This window comes from Sphaerulina musiva (assembly GCF_000320565.1).
Source record: "Sphaerulina musiva SO2202 unplaced genomic scaffold SEPMUscaffold_6, whole genome shotgun sequence".
In the NCBI taxonomy this organism is placed as follows: domain Eukaryota; kingdom Fungi; phylum Ascomycota; class Dothideomycetes; order Mycosphaerellales; family Mycosphaerellaceae; genus Sphaerulina; species Sphaerulina musiva.
In genome coordinates, this window is record NW_016017388.1 from 1,321,820 (window position 1) to 1,340,000 (window position 18,181).

The 18,181-nt window shown below is 50.2% G+C and overlaps 12 protein-coding genes across 12 annotated transcripts; 8 read left to right on the plus strand and 4 right to left on the minus strand.

The window, feature by feature from the left end:
• The first annotated feature begins 95 nt into the window (after positions 1-95).
• On the plus strand, positions 96-1,630 carry SEPMUDRAFT_149872 (ubiquitin-conjugating enzyme). The gene has a single exon (XM_016905825.1). It carries the CDS (start codon positions 382-384, stop codon positions 1,144-1,146), a length of 765 nt encoding a protein of 254 aa, XP_016760224.1. The 5' UTR covers positions 96-381; the 3' UTR covers positions 1,147-1,630.
• A 410-nt stretch (positions 1,631-2,040) lies between these two features.
• Positions 2,041-2,787, plus strand: SEPMUDRAFT_46988 (uncharacterized protein; the record flags this gene model as incomplete). The annotated part of the gene is made up of 3 exons (XM_016909024.1): positions 2,041-2,382; positions 2,419-2,535; positions 2,629-2,787. Coding segments are annotated over 3 exons (618 nt in total), but the record flags the coding sequence as incomplete, so codon positions are not given.
• SEPMUDRAFT_134023 (uncharacterized protein) lies at positions 2,433-3,999 on the plus strand (the record flags this gene model as incomplete). The annotated part of the gene is made up of 1 exon (XM_016902603.1): positions 2,433-3,999. The coding sequence occupies exon 1, from the start codon at positions 2,788-2,790 to the stop codon at positions 3,997-3,999; it is 1,212 nt and encodes a 403-aa protein (XP_016760226.1). The 5' UTR covers positions 2,433-2,787.
• Positions 4,000-4,044: 45 nt separating this feature from the next.
• SEPMUDRAFT_164404 (uncharacterized protein) lies at positions 4,045-5,844 on the minus strand (the record flags this gene model as incomplete). Its single annotated transcript, XM_016908113.1, has 1 exon — positions 4,045-5,844. One exon carries the CDS (start codon positions 5,842-5,844, stop codon positions 4,045-4,047), a length of 1,800 nt encoding a protein of 599 aa, XP_016760227.1.
• A 253-nt stretch (positions 5,845-6,097) lies between these two features.
• Positions 6,098-9,076, plus strand: SEPMUDRAFT_134026 (uncharacterized protein). The gene is made up of 3 exons (XM_016902604.1): positions 6,098-6,807; positions 6,862-7,141; positions 7,192-9,076. The coding sequence occupies exon 3, from the start codon at positions 7,963-7,965 to the stop codon at positions 8,788-8,790; it is 828 nt and encodes a 275-aa protein (XP_016760228.1). The 5' UTR covers positions 6,098-6,807; positions 6,862-7,141; positions 7,192-7,962; the 3' UTR covers positions 8,791-9,076.
• SEPMUDRAFT_134027 (uncharacterized protein) lies at positions 6,098-9,949 on the plus strand (the record flags this gene model as incomplete). Its single annotated transcript, XM_016902605.1, has 3 exons — positions 6,098-6,807; positions 6,862-7,141; positions 7,192-9,949. The coding sequence occupies exon 3, from the start codon at positions 8,963-8,965 to the stop codon at positions 9,947-9,949; it is 987 nt and encodes a 328-aa protein (XP_016760229.1). The 5' UTR covers positions 6,098-6,807; positions 6,862-7,141; positions 7,192-8,962.
• SEPMUDRAFT_142290 (SNARE domain protein) lies at positions 6,177-6,938 on the plus strand (the record flags this gene model as incomplete). The annotated part of the gene is made up of 2 exons (XM_016902994.1): positions 6,177-6,807; positions 6,862-6,938. 2 exons carry the CDS (start codon positions 6,177-6,179, stop codon positions 6,936-6,938), a joined length of 708 nt encoding a protein of 235 aa, XP_016760230.1.
• SEPMUDRAFT_45369 (uncharacterized protein) lies at positions 7,155-7,709 on the plus strand (the record flags this gene model as incomplete). The annotated part of the gene is made up of 1 exon (XM_016908964.1): positions 7,155-7,709. One exon carries the CDS (start codon positions 7,155-7,157, stop codon positions 7,707-7,709), a length of 555 nt encoding a protein of 184 aa, XP_016760231.1.
• Positions 9,950-10,040: 91 nt separating the features above from the next.
• On the minus strand, positions 10,041-10,968 carry SEPMUDRAFT_126437 (uncharacterized protein). The gene is made up of 2 exons (XM_016902069.1): positions 10,653-10,968; positions 10,041-10,511 (listed from the first exon to the last, which is right to left on the minus strand). Exons 1-2 carry the CDS (start codon positions 10,794-10,796, stop codon positions 10,419-10,421), a joined length of 237 nt encoding a protein of 78 aa, XP_016760232.1. The 5' UTR covers positions 10,797-10,968; the 3' UTR covers positions 10,041-10,418.
• Positions 10,969-11,760: 792 nt separating this feature from the next.
• SEPMUDRAFT_67723 (uncharacterized protein) lies at positions 11,761-12,873 on the plus strand (the record flags this gene model as incomplete). Its single annotated transcript, XM_016909792.1, has 3 exons — positions 11,761-12,284; positions 12,386-12,557; positions 12,644-12,873. The coding sequence occupies 3 exons, from the start codon at positions 11,761-11,763 to the stop codon at positions 12,839-12,841; spliced, it is 894 nt and encodes a 297-aa protein (XP_016760233.1). The 3' UTR covers positions 12,842-12,873.
• A 2,415-nt stretch (positions 12,874-15,288) lies between these two features.
• On the minus strand, positions 15,289-16,178 carry SEPMUDRAFT_149875 (uncharacterized protein). Its single transcript, XM_016905826.1, has one exon. It carries the CDS (start codon positions 16,041-16,043, stop codon positions 15,534-15,536), a length of 510 nt encoding a protein of 169 aa, XP_016760234.1. The 5' UTR covers positions 16,044-16,178; the 3' UTR covers positions 15,289-15,533.
• Positions 16,179-16,213: 35 nt separating this feature from the next.
• Positions 16,214-16,692, minus strand: SEPMUDRAFT_149876 (uncharacterized protein). The gene has a single exon (XM_016905827.1). The coding sequence runs from the start codon at positions 16,597-16,599 to the stop codon at positions 16,312-16,314; it is 288 nt and encodes a 95-aa protein (XP_016760235.1). The 5' UTR covers positions 16,600-16,692; the 3' UTR covers positions 16,214-16,311.
• Positions 16,693-18,181: the final 1,489 nt, after the last annotated feature.

Genomic DNA, 18,181 nt, shown 5'->3' on the forward strand with positions numbered 1-18,181 from the left:
AGCTCGAGCTACTGAATCAACTTACTACAACACATAGAACTAACTTGCTAAGACCAACTTCACTACAGTAACACACTCACACTCACACCCACACTCACCACACCAGCATTCAACTCACTCGTCATTCACGACATTCTCATCAATAATCCGTCAGGAATTGGTTGACTGACACCGCGCAAGCTGACTTGCCTTACCTATTCCCTTCCCTTCGCTTCGCTTCCCTTACCTTCTTTCTCAGCTCGCCCGGACGCACTTGAGCCTCGACTGAGGCAGTCTTTCTCTTTCTCTCCTTGATCTCCGCCCTCTCTGTGCTCTTCCACACCCCCACGTACCACCGAAGAACGACGACGACGAAAACACCACCACCACCCCACCTTCGCCATGGCCACCAACCGGACTCGGCGTCTGCAGAAAGAGATAGCGGACATCATCAAGGACTCACACTCTGGCATAAGAATCACTGATCCGCAGGGAAACAGCGATATATCTGACTTCACCCGCTTCACTGGCTCCTTCACCGGTCCGCCAGACACTCCCTACGAAGGTGGCTTATATCAGATCGACATCCGGATAACGGGCGAGTATCCTTTCAAGCCCCCCGAGATGAGATTCCTGACCAAGATCTGGCATCCCAATGTCAGCTCTCAAACGGGAGCCATCTGCTTAGACACCCTTGGTACTGCTTGGTCGCCCGTCTTGACGCTGAAGAGCGCCCTGATCTCACTGCAAAGTCTGCTGAGCTCGCCAGAACCCAAGGACCCTCAAGATGCAGAAGTTGCCAGTATGCTACTTACGCGTCCCGAGCAGTTCAAACATGTCGCGAGGGAGTGGGCCATCTTATACGCCCATGCTCCTCCGCCACGCCCCGGTACCGGGAAAGGTGGAGCAAGTAGTTCGTTGGACGAGAAAGAGCAAAAGAAGGCCGAGGACAAGGCGGAAAAGCAGAGAAAGGAAGCTGCACGAGTGGCTAGCTACCATGGTTACAACCAACGCATGATTAACCAGTTCACCGAAATGGGGTTCGGAGTCGAGCAGATTGTGGCAGCCTTCGAATGGGTGGGCATTGACAAGGCTGATGGGGAGTACTACGAGCTGGAGGAAGAATATCTGGGCGATGTTACTGCCAAACTGTTCAATGAGACCTGATGAGGGCAGAAGACGCTGGACGCGAGCAATCCTTGGCTTCTCCGAACAGGGAGCTGGACAAGCTGCTCGACAAAGCAGTCGCAGAAGTTGAGCCTGAAAGCTCTTTCGTGGCACGGCCCATTTTCCACTTTGCACACTTTCCATGAGGACCGACCCTCACTACCTGAACTTATATTAGCGATCGAACTGTCAAGTAGCATAGCACGGTACGGCATGGCGAGGCAAGGCAAGGCGTTGGGGTAACATGAATGATGAAAACTGCCCACATGGCTGGCTCCGCATACGAGGGAGAAAACTACTCGTTTCCCGTGCTAGCATCTTACTCTGCTTACACTCTCTCGATGAACCTACTCTCCACTCGTTCGTTCATCGTCGACCATGCTAATATGACCTCCACCGTGAGACATCTGGGAGTAAGTCAAACAGAGACCTGAGCATCAAACATGAATCGGCCAAATGTGTCTCAGTGACAACCACGATTCCTGCACCTCGCAATCGATCGGGAATCAGATATTTTGCCTTTCGTGGAAGTCCTCCTGGTACAGATGGATGCAGTCGACCTCGCATCATGGTATATCTGTACTGAGATTTGAGTATGTGCAAATTGTCGCCACAACCTCTCTTCACAATACCTTTGCAATACATAGCGTAGCATAGTACAAGATTGCCCTTCCCAGTCTCTCTTCCATACCTCTCTTCTCCCAATACATATAACTGACTCGCCATGACTTTTCTTCCGTGAAAGAATTTCGGGTTGCTTTTTACACTACACAACCGAAGAAAGAACGAAAGAAGAAGAAGAAGAAGCTCTATCTACCGATCGTCCTCTCAATCTCTCACTCTGATCTGACCTGAACTGAAAGTCTCCTACCCTCTGCATTGTGATACCCATCCATGAATATCACCACCACCACCAACAACCAACCTCCCCCACCCCCACCACCAATCCCCTCCAGCAGCTCCCACCCACCCTGGACCTGCTCAGTATGTACCTCTGAGCTCCTCAGCCCGCCACACTCCATCTCGCACAATCTCATCTGCAAACCTTGCATCACAAGACTATTCGAGCTCGCTCTCATCGACGAAACCGCCTGGCCGCCTCGCTGGGGTGCATTACTTCTCCATCACGGCGAATTTCGAGATGTGCTGGATGCGGATCTACTGATGAGACTGGATGAGAGGGTGCGGGAGAGAAGGTGTCCTGTGGCGGAGAGGGTGTATTGTCGACAGCAGCAGGTTCCTTCTCCCGGGGGGAGGAGGAGGGGGTTGGAGTGTGGGGCTTTTTTAGGAAGGAGATGGGGGGTTGATGAGGATGATGAGTCAAAGTGTGAGTGGTGTGGGAGATGTGGATTGTGTACGTGTTTGCGATGCTTGAGACGGTTTGAGTTTGTTTTGGAGCATGGTGTTGATGTTTATCGTCCTGGTGGTGAGGGAGAGGAGGAGAGACGCATTCGGCATCATTTATGTGTTCCACCTGAAGAGGATGATGCTGCGAAAAGACAGGTTGATGCAGCTTTCCAGGGTTTGCATCGTGGGAGAGATTATCAGGATTGTCCGAATTGCCGACAGAGAGTTCAGTTGGCGGATGGATGCAACCATATTACGTGCACTTGCGGAATACAGTTCTGCTATCTCTGTGGAATGTCAGCTATGGAAGGTGGATCTCATTGGGATCGACAGCGAGGTGGTTGTCCGAGATATGGTCGGCCTGGCGATGAACAAGCCATGTATACCGAAGAGATCGCTTTTGCTGGCCACGAGGATGGAGACGAAGAATCTTCCGAGTCTCCTGACGAAGAAAATGAAGACTTTGCACAATGGGCTGTGCCACGTATGCTTGATGTGCAGGAAAGGAGAGCTTTCCAACGAAGGCGCCAACATGAGGAACTGCGAGAACATGTTCGACATCATACGAGGGGACTTGAGCAGAACCGAGATGGTGAGCGACGACGCAGAGGGGCGGTTGATCATGGTCAGCCGCTCCCGGTCCAACACCATCATGTACGTGAAGATGAGTGGCCAGACAATATACCCCCTCGAGATCATTGGCATGTCCGAAGAGCCCATCGAGCTCCACATACTGGCTTCAGGCCTCTGAATCGTCATGATCGAGGATGGAGGGGATTGGATCTGGCAGGAGCGCGACAGCAACAGGCAGAGATGGACATGCATCATCACCAACGTGAAAGTGACAGGGCGCCAGCTCGAAGACCTGGTCTGCGAGGAGGTTGCAGCTCTCAACCACACCATACCGAGCGCCGGATGAGACGCGAGAGAGAAGCTGCTGCGCCAGAGCCGAGTGCCAACGAGGAATACGCAATGGCCATTGGAATCGAGAGCAGCAGACGCGGTCAAGAACGCAATGCTATCGGCTTGCGAGACTCAAGGCGCCGCAGGATTGCACTACGCGCCCGACGTCGGAGACGTGACATTTTCGTCGCATACGATTCCGGATACGACAGCTTGCCGCACTCCAGTAGCGATGATTCAGAAACATCTCTTCGGAGCTACAGGCGACGCCATGATCGTGCCAGCTCAGAGAGGAGAGCAAATCCCCAACGCAGACGGTCTAGTAGCAGCACGTTGCGACGGACAGATCAGAGACATCGCGAAGAGCCAGTGCCGGCGGTGGTGCCAGGCTCCGGCCGTACAGCATCGCATAGCAGTGATTCTGGCAGTGAGATCGGCGAGTATGAGCACTCTACTTTTGCTCGGCAGTATGGTCAGGGTAGGCGAGTAGGACAACAGCCAGAGCGCGGACCACAACACGTTAGCCTTGGACGTCGCATTTGGCAATTATGCCGGGACGTCGGCGAGGCTATCCTGAAAGACCAGGGCTTGCTGTTGCCATAGACCTATACGCAGTCTTGATCGTATCTCATCGCAGCAAGAAATGATTCACTTCTTACTCTTCCTCACACCAACAATCACCAGATTCCGTGGGCTGAATTTGTACTCAAAAACAGGCTCGACCCAGGCCTCCTCAATGACTTCTTCCTGCTCCTTCAACCAAAGCCATCGATCGACCACAATCGCGGCTTCAATGACACCAGCAGAAAAGGCCATCAAGCTCCAAATCACACTGAGATTCTTCTTTCCTTCCTTCCACTCTTCCGCATACCTCCCTATAGCCTCGTCCGTGATGCCACCCAGTTTCTCTCGAAAGAGCGCACCACTTTCAGAGCTTGCTTCCAACTTCTCTAGTGCGCCTCGAACATATGTAGTGAAGTTCTCGTAGCAGCTCTTGCGAAGACTACCGATGACGATAGGTGTACCTCCACTACTGTGGCCGGCAGGTGAGGAGCCTCCCACACATTGTGGACTTGGAGGCCCAACGACACCGTAGTCGAGCAGAATACGTTGCAGGAGAGCGCGGTAGAAGTGTCGTGTGAAAAAGTTGTCGCTGTCGGCCGGTCCCCAATTGGAGGGAGCCTGGACGGCCATCATTCGGGAGGTGATGTTCAGTCGTACACCTCTGTCATTATTTGTGGGAGAGCTGACAGTACTGTCTTGATAATCGCAGAAGCGGGAAGACATAGGAAAACCATGTGGATCGTTGGCTTCTCCTGTCTTTTCCAGACGCGGATGGTCATGTGTAGTTGGGCGGAGCTCAGGCAATTTGTAGGTGGCAGGACCCAGACGTTCTGTGACAAGGTTGTAGCAGCAGCCCACCATTGCTACGCAGCGGACTTCAGAGTTGAGTATGAGGGAGCGAAGACCATGGTGAACAAGATTTCCACAGGAGTGGAGAGACATGACCATGACATTCTTGGGAGTAGACGTTTCTGGTATGCGCTCAATTACGTCCTTGAGATCGCCGTCCTTGATGCGGTGGTCAACGTACTGAATTTTGCCCTTTCCCGATGCTGCTAGCTCGACTTCGGGAGCACGTGTAATAAGACCGGAGTTATGTTCAGGTGGAGGAGTAGGTAAGTCTGCGGGTACGACAGGAGTGGGAACGGCAGACACGGGATCAAAGCCATTCCTAAACGCCTTCTTATCCCGCATGAGTTTTTGCTTGACTGCCAGTTTTGCCATAATGTCAAACTCCTTTGCTCTTTCAGCATTGGCTTGTTTGCTCTCAATGGCCACGATGTTCCTGTTATACGGCTCACTGGCCAAAGCACGACCCAGATAGTTTTGTCCAGATCCAAAATCCACAAGATGTGATATAGGCTCGTCAGTAAGGTCACTGATAGACCAGGCAAGATGGTCGAGGTATGAAGAAAAGAGGCCAACCTCATGAACTTTCTTGACATTCATGCCCACAGCCACATTCCGTGCCAGCTTTTGGACTTTCTTCACCTGCCTGTTACGCGAGCACTGCGACCCACCTGGTTCTCGAAGCAGCAAGTGCTTCCTGACTCTTCGTATATAGGCCAAGAGACTTGGAGGAGGCCAGTGTACGCTCTCCTTTTCGCGGTTTTCGGCAGACGTAGACAAGTCATCTCTGAGCAGTAGATCCACTATCCGCATGGGATCCTGCTGGGCGAAGAAATCTCGCCATTCCTGAGGCAATATCCGCTCATACAATGATGGCTCACTGGTGAAGAAGTCTAGAATATGTACACCGCCGCATAGTGTCCTGAGGGTCTCATCTGATCCCACGAAGTCCAAGAGAGAGTCCACATAATCTTCTGTGCTGGCGAATTCATCGGTATGTGGAAGAGGCTTCTCAGGCCCGATTCTACCAGCCATGATCGTGAGAGGAGCGAGTGGATGCTGTGTTCTGGTTGAGATATGCAGCCTACATTGACTCACAGGAATGCCTGGAGCAGGCGTCAACATGCAGAGGAGGATATTGGTCGAGCATGAGTTTGAGGTGGAAAATTGGGTAAGGTAGAATAGATCTAGTGGAAAGCACCAGCCACAATCTCTCCTGGTGGCTGTCTTTCCACCTCCCAGCACATGGACATTGTTGCACACCACCAAACATTGAACTCGACCAACAGCATCATATCGCCGGTGCAGCATCTCATGAGATAGACAGAACTATACGATAGACAAATCATCCGAGAGCGCCACCCACCATGTCCAACGATCCCTTTGAAGAAGCTCAGGCGGACATCCTGTCTCTGCTACAACAGACTCGACCTCTGCACCAATCCTACTTGCGCATACGATCCACGGCTTCCTCACCATCCGCACCCGAACTGGTTGAAGCACGCGATGAGCTCGAAGGGACTCTCATGGATCTCTCCACAGACCTGCAAGATCTGGTAGACTCCGTCCGAGCAGTGGAAGGTGATCCATACAAATATGGCCTCGATGTACCCGAAGTCCAACGACGTCGAAAACTGGTTGAAGAGGTCGGGAAAGAAGTAGAGGAAATGCATAAGCAGCTCAACCAGACTGTCCATGCTGCCGATCAGCTGGCACATCCGGACTCCTTTGGCCAAGATGTCAACGGCGCAGACGAGGACGATGACTTTGGCGCTTGGGAGGAACAACGACAGATGGAGATGCTGCACGAACAAGACGAAGCGCTCGATGGCGTGTTCCAAACTGTCGGCAATCTAAGGATGCAGGCTGATACGATGGGAAGAGAGCTGGAGGAGCAAGCCGAGCTGCTCGACGATACAGAAAACATCACGGACCGAGTGGCAGGCAAGCTGGGGACGGGCATGAAGAAGATCCGTTATGTGATTGAGCAGAATGAGGGTGAGTTGGGTCAATGCTACCGGATACAAGGACAGATGCTGACTGGAGGGACAGATCGATGGTCTGGCTGCTGCATATCGGCGCTCATTGTTGTCTTGATTATTCTTCTTATTCTGGTTGTAGTGATTTGAGAGCACTGCTCCATGCTGTCTGGAACGTCCTAGATCAACGACCGACGATTGATGGAGAACGTCCTCAGGCAGAAGTGTGGCGCAGCTTGTTCTCCACTCCACATCGACTGCCGAGCCGGGAGCTGACCCCAAGTTATGGACGTCCATACTGCGACTGCGACACCACTTCACAGACTGCAGAACCAGCAAGATGCAGGGCGACAGTGAGTGTATCAAATGATACAGGTATCACTATCAATACTGACGAGTACAGACGCACATCCGCTCCTCCAACAGACGGCGCTAAGCGTGAACCCATTCATCGACCTGCCGAAAGCTCCGACACTCCCACACAACTATGCTTCGTTACCGAGCACTCTACCACCTTCGGCACTCAGCGCACCCGCAGTCGCATCTAACCCAGATCTACCAGCGTATGTGACATCGCCTTCTGGCTTTGCGGCGCACCCCAAGACCATCATTGCTCAGAACAAGTCACTACTGGAGCAGATTGAGAAGCAGCGCAAGGATGCCGAGAAGGAGATTCGGGATTGGGAGCAAAAGATAAGAGACAGAGAGCTGGCCGAGAAGAGAAAGAAGGCACCGGGCTACTTGGACACAGAGCAGTATATCTTGCAGCCAGAGAAACCACGGACCGATTCCACTGCAGCCAGTAATGTGAACCTGATGGACGAGCCATCCCAGGAAGACACGGTGTCTAAATCGGACAAGCAAGTTGATGATTTGGGGGATGCAATGGATCGTGCTTTCGGCAGGAGTGAGCTTGGCTAAACAATGATCGTTGTCGCGTGCCGAGCATCGAGGCGTCGGTTGCGCTTTGGTCTCCTGCTCGAAGGCTCATCATACTCGAAACGGTCACGTTCTGTGTAGCAGTGACGAGTCTCGTGCATAAAAATCTATACGTGACACGCCAGTGCGTGAGCTGTTCGCGTGGCCAAAAGGGTCGAGCTGAAAAGGCGACGTCAAGGCCTCGTCTGTGTTTCGGCAAAAAACATCCATAACGACGCACAGAAAGGCGATCAACATGCGCTTCTTTGCAAGCCGTTCGACTCCATCCATGGCGTCCATCGATAAGGCAAGCACGCACAGATCACGAGCAAGAAGCCCACCACGACCACCGGCGGAGAATGTACTACAGCTACTGGAGCGGCTGCAACATGTGCAGGGTGACCTCATTCGGATCTATACCTCAGAAGACCTCGTGGAACCAATCTTCGTGCAAGAAGGGCTTCTTCGGCTTGTATTCCGTGGTTCGTTCTGGTTTGAGCGAATCATGAGGCAGATGGAGTTCGAGGGAACAGATCGACTAGTGCTTCACACTCAAGAAGACATCCTTGCCTTGTTCGTTTTCTGGGCATTCCACACCCGAGTGCCCGGATTGCACGAATTCGGCAAATACCATAGCATTCCCAGCCAAGATGACGAAGATGACTATCAAACACTTCTCGTGCGCACGTGGGTCTTTGCAGACTCCGTCGACTTGCCGGCTTTCCAGAACGCTCTCATGGTAAAACTTTTTGATGCTCTCGACAATCCGGCCAAGGATCTGACAGCAGAAACGCTGCAGATCTGTCTTCTAGTGTCCGAGTCAGCAACACGGATGCGCTGGGCATTGGTGCAGTATATGCTGTGGTGGGAAGATCAAAGCACACGAGGCATGAACGACTACGAACCTACGCCGCACCCCAGACTGCAGCCATACATCAATATAGAAGAGGTCAAAGGGATCGAGGCCGACTTGCATGCTGCACGGGAGGTGCGTTCTGGGATGAACAATCAGGAGCGCAAGAAGCGTCCCATTGCGGGTCTGTTTTTTGTATGCGATCCCTGTGCGAAAAGTTGCTGGCAGTAGTGAAGCAAGGTGTGCGTGAAAGAATATGATCAGATCACTCATTAACCCTTTGCGCGAAACACTATGCACAATGACAATGCGGGCTGGCAAACAACATATTCTGTTCTTATACATCTTTGTGCGCCTTTTGCTTTGCCACGAATATTACCATCAAATCCCAAAGTGATCAGCCATGGATAACACATTTGCAGCGCGTTCAGCGCGCCTCAGTCGTGACTTTCCTGCTCGCTCTCCACCGATCCATCCTCGCGTTCCAACCACAAGACCTCAGCAAGCCGAAACCGACTCATCAGCCACCATCGAGACCAGCCAGCCGATTGCGCAGCTTCCAGACCACGAAACTGCAAGCCAACTCGTCCAGCGCCTCCGCATCGCTCCCGACCTCGTACAAGTCTACTGCTCCACGCACCCCGGCGAGCGACCCTTGTTCATCTCCCAAGCTCTCCTCATGCAAAAATCTCCACTCCTCCTCGCCACCGCCATTCAACCACCTCATCATCATCATCATCATGATTATCATCATCGCAGCATTGGACCAGCCTCCCTTTTCCCCACCTTGGATTTGAGTGCCCACTCCCCCAACCCCACTGTCCTGTCCATTTTCATCTACTGGCTCTTTCACTCACGCGTGCCGGATGCCGCCGCCGCCGTCGATGTCAATGTCGTATCACCGAATCAGACTCCCCATCATCATCAACATCATCAACATCAAATCTCCCTCACCCACGCCTGGAATTTCGCCAAAGATTGGAATCTTCCACTTTTGCAAAATGAAATTCTCAAAGCTTTCTTTCGTATTCTAGAAGAAGAAGAACCTCTCGATGCGAAAACTTTCGAGACGTGTTTGGAAATTTCGGGTGCGGGGAGTGCGTTGCGATTTGCGTTGTTGGCGGTTTTGTTGTGGTGGGATGATTTGCATGAGGAATTGTTGGGTGGGAGTAGGAGGGGAGGAGGACGAGGACGAGGACGGGAGATGTTGAGCGATACGATCGATATCAGGGGTGTGGAGGGGTTTGAGGAGGATTTTGAGCGGGCTTTGGGGGTGTGGGAGGAGGAGGGGAGGAGGCGGGGAAGAAGGTATAATGCTGTGGATGATGTTTATGTTGAGAGTCGACCGTGGGGGAGGGAGAGGCCGAGGGCGGAACTGTTTTTTGTTTGAAGGGGGGAGAGGAGGAAGTAGTGTTTCTTTTTCTTTTTCTTTTCTTTTTCATGTGCTGTGTACTCTTAGGGTGTGGGTCATTCATCATCATCTTCAACCTCATTTGAATTTTTTTCGGGTATCATTTTCTTTTTGCTGTCTTTTGCTCTATACCTACCTAGTAAGCTGGAAACCGCTTACCACCACACACACTCTCTCTCTCTCCGATGGCATTCAGTTTCTTCTTTTTTCCTCTTCTCGGATCCCGTCTCGATTGTATCAAAAGAGAGAAAAAAAACTCCTCTATCCTCCGCAGCTGCCGCCATGTAATTTGATTCCCATGCCAAAAGCTGCCTGAAAAAAACCGAGAAACTCTGAAAAATGCAACCCGCCGCCTGCCTCTTCGCCTGTCGATTTCTCGATTTCTTTTTCTTTTTCTCTCGAAAGCCACTCGGTCATCTGAATCTCAAAGCCGCAGATCTATATCGCTTCACTTGAACTCATTTGGCCAGCACTTCTCCTTGGGCCACTGATCGTTATGGGTATCGGCATGTTGCTCGAGGATTTTCAAGTTGGTGTTGTCCTATATGCAGAGAAAGAGGGCCGAAGTCAGATTTCTTAAGACAACATATATATACGCTTTGCTTTTATTCTCCGCTCGAGAAATCAATCAAAGCCACGAGGAGCGTAAAGGGAAAAAAGAAGAAAAGAAAAAGAAACTTACGAGCTCCTTGCGACAAAATGCACAGATGGATTTGGGCTTGGCTGCTTTCACGGGAGTTCCGTTGGGGTTGACTTTGGCACGGGTTCCAGCTGCGTCGGCCTTTTTCTGCTCGCGATGGATGCGGTCTTTCTTGGAGATGGGCATCTTTTCTTTTGGCTTTGACGGAGGATGGCGTGAAGAGATGCGGCGTTTCTTGGGTGAGTCTCAGACGATGGTGGTGGTGGTGGTGGTGGTGGTGGTGTGTGACGAAGGAAGAGAAGAGGCTGATTGCGTCCAATGTTCGAGATATCGGTAGAAGCGTGTAGATTCAATTGTGAGTGGACGGCGTGAAGTGAAGTGAAGTTTTGCCTTGATCATGATATGTGGCACGGTGTCACGACTATTGACTTACAATTTTCGAATGCGGCTGACCGGCCCGCTCCTGCCGCCCGGAGTCTTTGTGTGGGACAAGGCTGTTCAGGCTGGGAGAGATTGAGCCAATCGGAGTGGGTAACGAGCTCGTTCCGATTTTTGAACAGCCTCAAGCACTACTCCTCCTCTTTGCGATATCAACATTCGTGTTCTCAGAAGCTGCAAAATTTGGGACAACAACAACAACAACACTACGACAGGAAGCATTACGGATACTGTAGAGGTTCGAATGCCCTCATGCAGTAGTGAAAAAGACGGTGAACATCACGTCTTGTTTAGGGGCAGCCCTATCCAACGAATCCCTGCCATTCGAAACATACTTCCCAAGTTCCTCGTACCACTGCCCATTCACATATTGTACAGTTTGACTGCTGCTTTCTGAGGTACTGTCTATACACATTTATACCTCACTCAGAACCTCATCTTGTTATAAGATCCTGATCAAGAGACGGACTCCGGTTCCTCGGTCTCCGCCTCGGTCTCGGAGATCACAATATCATATACACTCGCCCCTGTAGAACTACCTACCTTACTGTACTAATGTACCTATAGAGCACTATACTATGCTACCCCGCACACGTCTGCTCATTAGCTCGAGTACTTATACCCTCCTCCAGCGACAGGCTGACAGCCACGAGAAGGAGGGAATGAAGAAACTATCCACAAACAGCACAGCTGTAGACGATTCTCCATCAACATGCCTCATAAGGAAGCTCAAGAGAAGGCAGTGTCGGCCTACATCAACCATCACTATCCAGATACCAAGGTCATATACATTGGCACTACTAGCGACAAGCTCCGGGACTTCATTTCCAAACCAGTAGAAATCACAGATATTCGCTCCTGCTCCGAAGTCTTCACTGCCGACAAGAATGGCTTCCAGTTGGTCCATCGTCCCACCTCCTGCTCATCATGGGACGAAGAACATATCCGAGACATCTACTACAAGGACTGCGAAGCTCTCCTCAAGGACGTCGTGGGTGCTTCCCGGGTGATGCCGAGCAACCACATCGTCCGCAATCGCACATGGCAAGACGCGAAGAAGGCTGCTGAAGCAGTCCGAGAGCAAGCAGGCGACCTCGCACCAGTTCCACTCATGCATCCTGTGATGAATGCTCATGTGGATCAGTCCTATGAGGGCGCAGAGCAGACTATACGGCATCACCACGGCGACGAGATGGCCGAGGAAATTATGAAGAAGAGATGGGGTGTCATCAATATGTAAGTGAGCTGAGCTTTTCCATTTGTGCCCGGTCATACATGTATGGCTGTTTGTTTGGGTTCACCAAGAGATGGTTGACGAGAGAGAAACTCTTTTGCAGATGGAGACCTCTCCGTCCAGTCACTCGCGAGCCTCTTGCCGTGTGTGATTTTCGCTCTCTCGACGAGCAATCGGACCTCGTCGGCGTGATGAGTGTCCTGCCTACTCGGGGTCAACATCCCGTGTACGGAGGAAGTAACCCGAAAAACAGCACGGGAGAAATTGAGCGATGGGTATGGCAATTACTCCTTCCATTATCACATGCGTGTATCTGTCCTACAACTGACAACCTCTTTTTTTTTCTTTTTTCTTTATCAAGGAATTGGCCTACAATCCCGCTCACAAGTGGTACTATGCCTCCAACATGCAACCCGAAGAATGTTTGTTAGTCAAATGCTTCGACTCTCTCACCGATGGCACGGCACGATGTACGCCACATTCTGCTTTCACGACGGAGCAGGACGAAGGACCAGCAAGAGAGAGTATCGAAGTTCGATGTATCGTGATTTGGGATTGAGACATCACGACTCACGACTGACTGACTGATGAGAAATACGATTGATTTGCACGATTGTCACTTATTTAGGTTCGAAAGACTGTATTGTATGTACCAAATGATGATCACGACTCGTTTTTAATCTTTATACCATGGTTCGGGGTTCCTCCCGCTGCTGCCGGAGACCTTACAGTCACCTCTTTCCTTTCCAACGATAGGCTCTCTTGAGGTTACGAGCTAGTGTAAAACCGAAAAATCCCTCGAGTAGTTTGCACCGAGAAATGACTAACTAGGAATAGAAACTCGTTTTTGGGATACGTTTGTACTACCTACCTTCTATCGCTCTGTATAGGATGTATATAATATTTGCCAGACCTGTTCGTACTTGTAAGAATACCCTTGCTACTGTATAGTAGCTAGCAAAGCGAGTATGATGGTATTGTGTTGTGTTGCTTGATAGTTAGTTGCCCAGTCAACGACACAAGATATCAACACGAAAGAAGAAGAAGAAGAAGAAGAAGAAGGAGAAGAAGAAGGGCTTACTTATGCTTATGACGAAAGTAGTAAATGCAATACTACCAAAATGTCACGTTGTACCTCCCCGGGACTGTAAAAAGATTCTAGACTTTCTAGTACAGTTACATGTAAGTTAGGAGGTAAGTTAGGAGGTACCTTTTATGCAGTACCTCCTACACTCCTTCAGCGCAAGTTGCAACAGAATCTAAACTTTGTTGATGAAACGCCAACGTGGAAAAGTAAGCAAACCACGTGGACTCGTGCAGAGGCTAGAACAACAAGCCGACAAGGAAGTGAAGTCTTGGTCGCCAAGCCAAGCCAAGCAACTCCGACTTTGTTGTTGTTTCTTTTCTCGACGACGTACCTCTCTACTTCATACAAACAGAACCATTTTCCTTTCTACAAGCATGTAAGAAGGGGGAAAAGAAAAAACAGCACAATGAAAGGTCCTCGCAATAATGTGCTCAAACAAAAACAAAAAAACACGAACACGAACACCAAAGTAAAAAAGAAGAGATGCGATTACCGTATTCTACCAGATTACATCAAACATCAAACATCAACAAGAGAGAGGTCAGAGAGGTCAGCGAATCGCGATATCCGAGGTCCGCGGATTATATATACTCTCTACAAGCGAAAAGTACATCAAACTTTAAGAAACGCTAGGAGACAGAAAGACATGGCCTATTCCTTGCTCCCTGTTCCCTGTCTGTCTGTTTGTCTGCAGACATTCTGCAGACATCTATGTTTCCGCGGAAACTGCGTGTAGGAAAACTTTGCTAGGTACCTAACATAGTACCTTGCAGTAGGAAAAGGGAAGGGAATTTTTTAGGGGATTTTTTGGGGGATTTTTTTTTGGAGGGGGGATACATTCAAATTCCGAACTACTACTACGAGTTGACTACTGGTTTTGGTATAGATGAATAAGAAACGAAGAAGAAACGAAGAAGAGCGTAGAAGAACGAACAAGAACGAATCGGCGCGTACAGTACTATACCTAGCAGGTACATACAGTAGTTGAACAAACGAAAACGAAACCCAATCTTCTAGCTCCGCCTACATCGTATACTGCCAAGAGCGAAAAAAAGGTACGTACTGTAATCAAACCTAATCTTCTTACCCTCCTAGGTCGGGTCGCATACATAGGTGTAGCTATTTATTATTGCAGGACCTTATTGTTACAAAACCCTACAGGGGATGCGACTAGGGTGGTGGAGGGAACGACTACAGGGACTAGGGGGGAAGAACCTAGGGTCGCCGCTAGGGTCGCTAGGGTCGGTAGTGGATGACGGTATGACTGTATGTATGTAGGCTGAATGGAAGTGGATTGGAGTGAAGTGAAGTTCTAAAGACTGAATTGGGTTGAATGGAATTGAACTGAATCGAACTGAATTGAATCATTCAAGATGAATTCCTATTCCCTTTTTCCTTTTTTTCTTACATCTTCATCTCCATTATTCATTACCCTTCCGTAAAGAAAAAAGAAAATTTCCCCGGGTGAACGGATATAGTAGTCCGTGAAGAAAAAGAAAAAGAAAAAGAAAAAGAAAAAGAAAATTGCGACGACGGTAAAAGTACCCTTGTAAGGAGATGAAGTCCGCGGTCGGGAAGAAAAGGAAGAAGAGAAAAGAAGAGAAGAGAAGGAACCTGGATGGAAGGGGTGGGTAGTACATACTAGGTATTGTAATTAGCTGACGAGCTAAGGAACTAAGGAACGAACTAACGGAACTAGGTAAGGTAAGGTACGTGAAGAAGAAGAAGTGTGAAGAAGTGTGAAGAAATGTGTTGTGTTGTATTCGTCTCTTTCATTTTTCTGTTTCTTTTTGTTATACCTCCTGCTGTGATGAGTGGTAGCTGTAGGGAAAAGGAGAGGAGAGCAGAAAAGACAAGAAAAAGAGAAAAAAGAGTCGAATCGAATCGAAGCAAAAATCTGCCTTATTCAGAGGCTAATTGTATAATTGTTCTCTATACAGCTCAAGTTCTTCCTTTCCTTCTATGCGACAAGAGAGTAGCTATGTACGTTGGGGGGTGTTTAAAAACCAAAAAACCACAAAACAAACAAAAAAGAAAACCTCTCCGATGGTCATCGAGATATCCGCGTATATGTCTCTCACTCTCTCCGTCCTTGACCAGAATGCCACGGACCAAATTAGGCTGGAGCATCGAGGTTCATTTCTCCCTCTCCCCAAGAAGCCAATTAATTGCTTGGCTTGCTTTTCCTTGGGGTCTTGGGGGCCCAAAGTCCAATTGACCAGTAGATTTCCACCTGCGTATTGTTGTCGGAATCGCAAGACATCTTGCCGCCGGAGCCAATCTGGATGGTACCCTCGTATGACGTCGGCCCGTCCTTGTTGTTGGCCCAGTCATTAGTTACGTCCCTGGTGATATCCTTGATATCATCCATTCCAATTTTTGCATGTGTACCTTTCTTCGTTGGTGAAACGATGAAGGCGCAGTCCCCATATTGTCCGACTTGCTTTCGTTGATCGACAAGGTGTGGGCTTGAGCTGATCTTCGTGATCATAGTGATGCAATCCTGAAGGGTTGGAGGTTTTCCAAAGCCATACTGGGCGTTGAAACGGGTCATGCCGCATTTGTTGGTGTGGACGTTGCCGTTGCCAGCGTTCTGGGCTTCGGGGTCGGCCACTGGAATTGCTGCGGCGACGGAGAGGCAGGCCGCCAGGGCAGTTACTGAAGTGAAACGCATCTTGAGAGAAGTTGTTGTTGTTGTTGTTGTTGTTGTTGTTGTTGTTGTGGGTGAAGTGATGCGAAATGAGTGTGTTGTAGTTTCCAGGAAGTCTTGATTATCGACTGATGTCTTGATAGCTGGAGTGTCTTCGAGATGATGGTCGATGGTTGGTGTCCTTGAGATAGGGGAGAGTGGTAGTGGTTCTTTATATGCTCAGTACAGCGCGTATATTCCTAGCAGCAGGGTGGCCAAGTCGAGCGCTTGCAGGCTATATTTGTCGGTCAGCTCACGTATTCGGTACTTTGATCGTGCAATTTGTCCCTCCGGCCTTCCGCATGTCACCACTCCCATGCTGGACCCACGTTTTACGGGCAGAGCACGTTCGTATCGTATCGGTCTGAAACGACATCATTACTGAGGATCGATCGGGATGCCTGGACGAGGGCTCAAAGACTAATAGCGATAACCCTGGAGAGATGCCACAGTCCAGACCACTACTACATCCAGCACCTCGCCGATGCAAGGTGCCACGATCCATAGACGAGTTCCGTGAACCTAGGGCAGACTGGTCCATGCAACAATAAGCGGCGAAGGAGATGGTAAAAGTCCTGCCCAGTCTAGATTGGTAGGGTCCCTAGTAGGAAGCTCCCAGAAAAGGTACACCCTTGCTCTCCGACCTAGTCGACCGCGTGGTACGCTGCCGCCAGATGCCACTTTAATCAGGCTGTTGGAAGTGTATGATTGTGAGAACAGTATGAACGAACGTTTCATCCGGGCATATTGGAAGCATATTCCCAGACTCCCCAGCACGCGACATCGCGTGATGAGCCCAGACTCTTTTCCACGAGCGTGCGTCTCGAGATGCTACGGAGCGCTTCTTGGTGACGTTGCCGACCTTTCCGCTGCCGGTGCCTGAGGAGTGGCTGGGCGCTGTCAGGGAGGGCGGAAGGGGAAGGAGAAGGGAGAAGGGGGAGGAGAGGGGAGGGGAGGGGAGGGGAAAGCATGTTGGCGGAAGTCCTCGGCGCTGCTGACAGTCGGCGTATCATCTTCCGCCTCAGCCTCAGGCCCTCGAGTCTCAATTCTCGATTCTCGAAGCCAACGAGCATCACGTGGTGGCCAGGTGAAGTGAAGTGAAGTACAGTACAGTCAGGTGGTCTCTCGGAGGGGACGGGACAGGAGTGTGGAGAGGGAGTAGAGAGATGTTGTTGTTGCTCGTTGCCTTTTCCTTGTTGGTGTCACAGCAACCGAACAGGCAGGGAAGAGTTTTGTTGTTGGTTTTAGCCTCACACTACCTCCTACAACTACAGGCAAAACACGAGACACAGTCCCTCGTTGAGCTAGAAGGTAATAAGAAGGTTGTCTTTAATTACCATACAGTAACGTATGAGGTGTTGAGTAGCTGAAGAACTAGGAGCTAGGGCCGGCCCATCAATGTTTCACTTCACCCCGTCCTCCTTTCGTATCTACCACTACCAGTATAAGCGCTATACATACACCATACATCATGATACATGTATATAGACACCTTATGGTACGGGTACGGTAAGAGATACAGTATGTTGATCTTATTCTACAGGTAGTCGTCGGCCTCTTCCCTGCTGTGCCGCCCTCCAGCCCATCACTCATTTCACACCCATCTAGAACAACACCACTTGCGTCTCTTCGCCGTACCGGGTGTGTTAAACTCCTTCTCCAATGGCGTAAATCACGCGCGAGTACGAATCGCCAGCACGTCCTACAGACTCCTCTCCAAATTGGTGCTGCCATGCATGTACCTGGTGGAATTAGGCATGCATGGAATGGCTGAGCGAACCAGCAAAGACATTACCCGGGGAAATAATCCGAGGAACAAGGGGAAGAGGTGTATTTACAGTACAGTAGGTGGGCTATGGTCACTCGTATCGACTACTTGGGATACACCCTCTGTAGGGCTGGCCAGACATGCGGCGCGCGCGCAAGCGGATGATGGGCTTGGGCTGGGGCGCCAGCTGCCTTCTTCTGCGCACAATTCGTTCTGTCGACCATTTCCGACTCCCAAAAGCGTATGAATACTGGAGGAGAAGGCAAGTCGAGCTATGAGATCGAATCCTATGTTCGCGTGCTGAGCATTACAGTATGGAGGTAAGTTGCCATCTCTTACAACTCACACGATGAGA

Bases quoted from the DNA above. Each gene is read 5' to 3' on its own strand.
- SEPMUDRAFT_149872 (XM_016905825.1), top strand. From the start codon at position 382: ATGGCCACCAACCGGACTCGGCGTCTGCAGAAAGAGATAGCGGACATC.
- SEPMUDRAFT_134026 (XM_016902604.1), top strand. From the start codon at position 7,963: ATGCGCTTCTTTGCAAGCCGTTCGACTCCATCCATGGCGTCCATCGAT.
- SEPMUDRAFT_126437 (XM_016902069.1), bottom strand. From the start codon at position 10,796: ATGCCCATCTCCAAGAAAGACCGCATCCATCGCGAGCAGAAAAAGGCC. The intron at 10,512-10,652 runs GTAAGTTTCTTT...CTCTGCATATAG, and splicing joins CATTTTGTCGCAAGGAGCTC to GACAACACCAACTTGAAAAT.
- SEPMUDRAFT_149875 (XM_016905826.1), bottom strand. From the start codon at position 16,043: ATGCGTTTCACTTCAGTAACTGCCCTGGCGGCCTGCCTCTCCGTCGCC.
- SEPMUDRAFT_149876 (XM_016905827.1), bottom strand. From the start codon at position 16,599: ATGGACCAGTCTGCCCTAGGTTCACGGAACTCGTCTATGGATCGTGGC.